General features: G+C 41.6%; 1 protein-coding gene across 1 annotated transcript; it reads left to right on the top strand.

Moving 5' to 3' along the window:
* Positions 1–273: 273 nt before the first annotated feature.
* LOC311040562 (uncharacterized protein) lies at positions 274–2,702 on the top strand (the record flags this gene model as incomplete). Its single annotated transcript, XM_084050893.1, has 4 exons — positions 274–1,338; positions 1,521–1,676; positions 1,967–2,062; positions 2,317–2,702. 4 exons carry the CDS (start codon positions 274–276, stop codon positions 2,620–2,622), a joined length of 1,623 nt encoding a protein of 540 aa, XP_083907019.1. The 3' UTR covers positions 2,623–2,702.
* Between the last annotated feature and the right edge of the window lie 386 nt (positions 2,703–3,088).

The following is a 3,088-nucleotide window of genomic DNA, read 5'->3' as shown; positions in this document are numbered from 1 at the left end:
CTCAGTTTCATTGTGAAATTACTTAACGGCAAGTATGATGAACATTTTAGGTCATTTAGTTTGGAATACCCTGGGAGAATGACCCTGATACAACATGGTGAACTAGGTGACACATATCCCTTGGCAGCCTATTGTGTGGGAGGCAAACGCATGGTTACGTTGAAGCGCCACATTTGTCCATTTTAGGGGTGGGAGGAGAATGACTGTCAAACACCTGCAATATATTTTTTTTTCTTGTATTTTATTTTCTTGTATTTTTTCTGTTTTGCCTAGATGGATTTGGTTGCCTTGAAGGTTATAATAGAAGAACGGAGTGAGAAGCTTACACTGCCATCAGGAATACCCAGCACTATAGAAGAGTTGCAAAAGACTGTCAAGGACACGTTTGGACTCACTGAGTGTTTCACTCTAGAGTACTTGGATGTAGGCTTTGGTGATTTCTTTGCACTTCATTCCACCGACCAGATAGGAAACAGGGGGACAATCAGAGTTTCAATCGCTCCATCAATAGTACTTGAATTCTCTGCTCCAGATAACCAGGCGAGTACAAGCTATGTGTCTGCTAGTGATACATCGTCAGATATCCAGAGAGATGGTGCATCAGGATCGGACGACACTATTATACTATCCCCTCGTACTGATACGGGGTCAGATGACCAGACCGAGGGATCATCAGGCTCGGGAGACACTATTATACTAAGCCCTGCTAGGGACTTGTGGCCAAGTGTAATCGTCATTCCACCTTTCTCTGTGCCAACAGAGGCAGTACTGAAGAATGCCAATGAAGAATATGCCTCGAATGGTACTCTGCTCGAAAGTTCTAGGATCAACGGGGACATTAGGGCAAAATTGGCAGACTACATGTACAGCTACAAACCCTACCCCTCAGGCCTGGAACTAGAAGCAGTTGCAGAGGCTTTAGTCAAGAAGCACCCATGTCTGACAGACACATCTCGTAATGGCTGGCTTTTATGGAAAGTGACTCTTAGAGACAAGATGTACAATTTTAGGAAAAAGCTCAGCGGTCTTGGATTTTCAGAGGTTAGCTGCAACACTCTAAAGAACAAGAGGCCTAGTGACCGTAAACCTGCAAAGAATGTAAAGAAAGCACGGAAAGGAGAAGTGATGTATCTCCCAGACTATCCCACAGGAGACAATAAGGAACAGCAAGAGCTCTACCGACACCAACTAATCGAGGAATCAAAGAAGAAAAACAGCACAGTCATCAAGGACTTGATGTGCAGAACCTTTGCACATAGGAGACAAGATGTTATCAGCCAGCAGATGTCTGTCAAAGACTTCAAGGAGAGATGGCCTGCCTTCTTTAATGTTTCACAAGTGAGTAAATTGTATTGCTGGTTTGGTCAACAAAAATGACATGTCCTGCATGTAACAGCCACTTACATTGTATTTAACCCGTTGCACCCTAGCATCTATTCTACATGAACATGTGGAAAATGACTAATCTACAAGCTCACAATGTGTTCTTTATCTCTCAATCCCTCATTTCTGTCTTTCAGGTCGGTGCCGAATTCAGGATGATCACCTCATTGAATCTCGAACAAAAATTCATGGCCATGTTGGACCACCATACCGCCAAACTGCTGTCACTGTTCCAGTCAAAGAAGGGTGCTGTAGGAGAGAGACATCGTGCTCAAATGAGTGTTCTACTTCAGGTATTAAACATTTAGGCCTACCTATTCAGTTAATACTTGTTTTAATTATGATCCCATCTGTCTCATTCACACTTCTCTCTTGTGAAATGCAATTACAATCACCAATTACTTTATATATGAATGTATCCTAAACTCATCTTAATCCCGTGCAATACTCTCCTGTTCATTCCCTGCTAGAAGTCTTAATAAAGATTAAGGACAGTCTCCCAGCCTTTGAAGTTTATGCAATAAAGAAACACCCTGCTTGAATATGAAAAGTAATATTTAATTTATTGTTGCTATATCTGCAGACTGGAATCCCCATTCAGCAAACCAGAGAGGTCGTCATCCGATGCCTAATGGACCATCTGGGAGAACATGCAAATGAATTGATCGTGAACATTGAAGTGAGTAAAATTAAGCTTTTTTTTAAAAACTAATGTGATTATGGATGGTTTCATGGGAAAGTGTCCAGAGAATCAGGTTGTGATTAAGACATTGTGTTCTCACATACAGCCCAACTTGGTAATAGCAAGATGCACTCAAGGCTGCAATGCATGTGTAAAAGCAATTTGGTTTGCTTAGTGTGTATCTGTGTCCTTGTCTGGTAACATGCAGCCTGAAAGTGAGCTCTAATCAATTGTCTTTACAATATTCTCAGGATGCATCGGCCAGTGTGGAAGCGGAGTTGGCACAGAAGGTGATGGCAATCTACCAGCTGCGGAACCAAGGTGAAGGCGACGCAAGAGATGTCGGTATCGTGATTGAGGGCATCACCGTCCTCAAAGATCTCGGGGATGTGAGCAGAGCCTGCTGCTATCTTCTGGGACTGACTTATGCTTTTGACCTGAGGTACCCCAAGAAACTCAAGTATAGTTTTGAGGTGTTTCAGAAGCTGTTCCTTCAGCTGGACTCTGGACGGCTTACAGCAAAGGTTCAGAGACTGAAAGAATGTCTGCGTATGTAGTTTCTGATTGTTGATCAGAAACATGCTCTGAACATGCTGTCTGAATGTGGGTATACCCACTGGAGGTTGATTTATTTTGATGTTGAAACAGTGGAAAGTCAACATACATTTTCTGTCATGGGAATAGCTCTCTCTCAACTCTTATGATTGGTTAGGTCATTGTATTTTGATATTTGATTTATACCTGCCAAAAAGTACATTTATTGTCTTAATAAGGGAAGGGAGCTATTATTCTAATGTTTACATTAAACATTGCAGTGCAGTTAAAAGGGGTTAATGTTAACACACAAGTTAAGAACACTTTTGGAAAAGTATTGAAACAGCCTCTATTGATTGGCTCTATTAAATGTGTGTATGTGTGGTAATGTTTAAAGAGCTCATTATTATTCTTTATAAATGTTCAATTCAAGGTGTTGAGTGTATACGTCATACTGCAGTGGTTCTCAAACAGTGGTCCGGGGACCAC

Source organism: Gymnoscopelus microlampas (genome assembly GCF_963454915.1).
Source record: "Gymnoscopelus microlampas genome assembly, chromosome: 24".
In the NCBI taxonomy this organism is placed as follows: Eukaryota; Metazoa; Chordata; class Actinopteri; order Myctophiformes; family Myctophidae; genus Gymnoscopelus; species Gymnoscopelus microlampas.
Note: the sequence above shows the minus strand (reverse complement) of the source record. Positions and strands in the feature narration are given on the sequence as shown.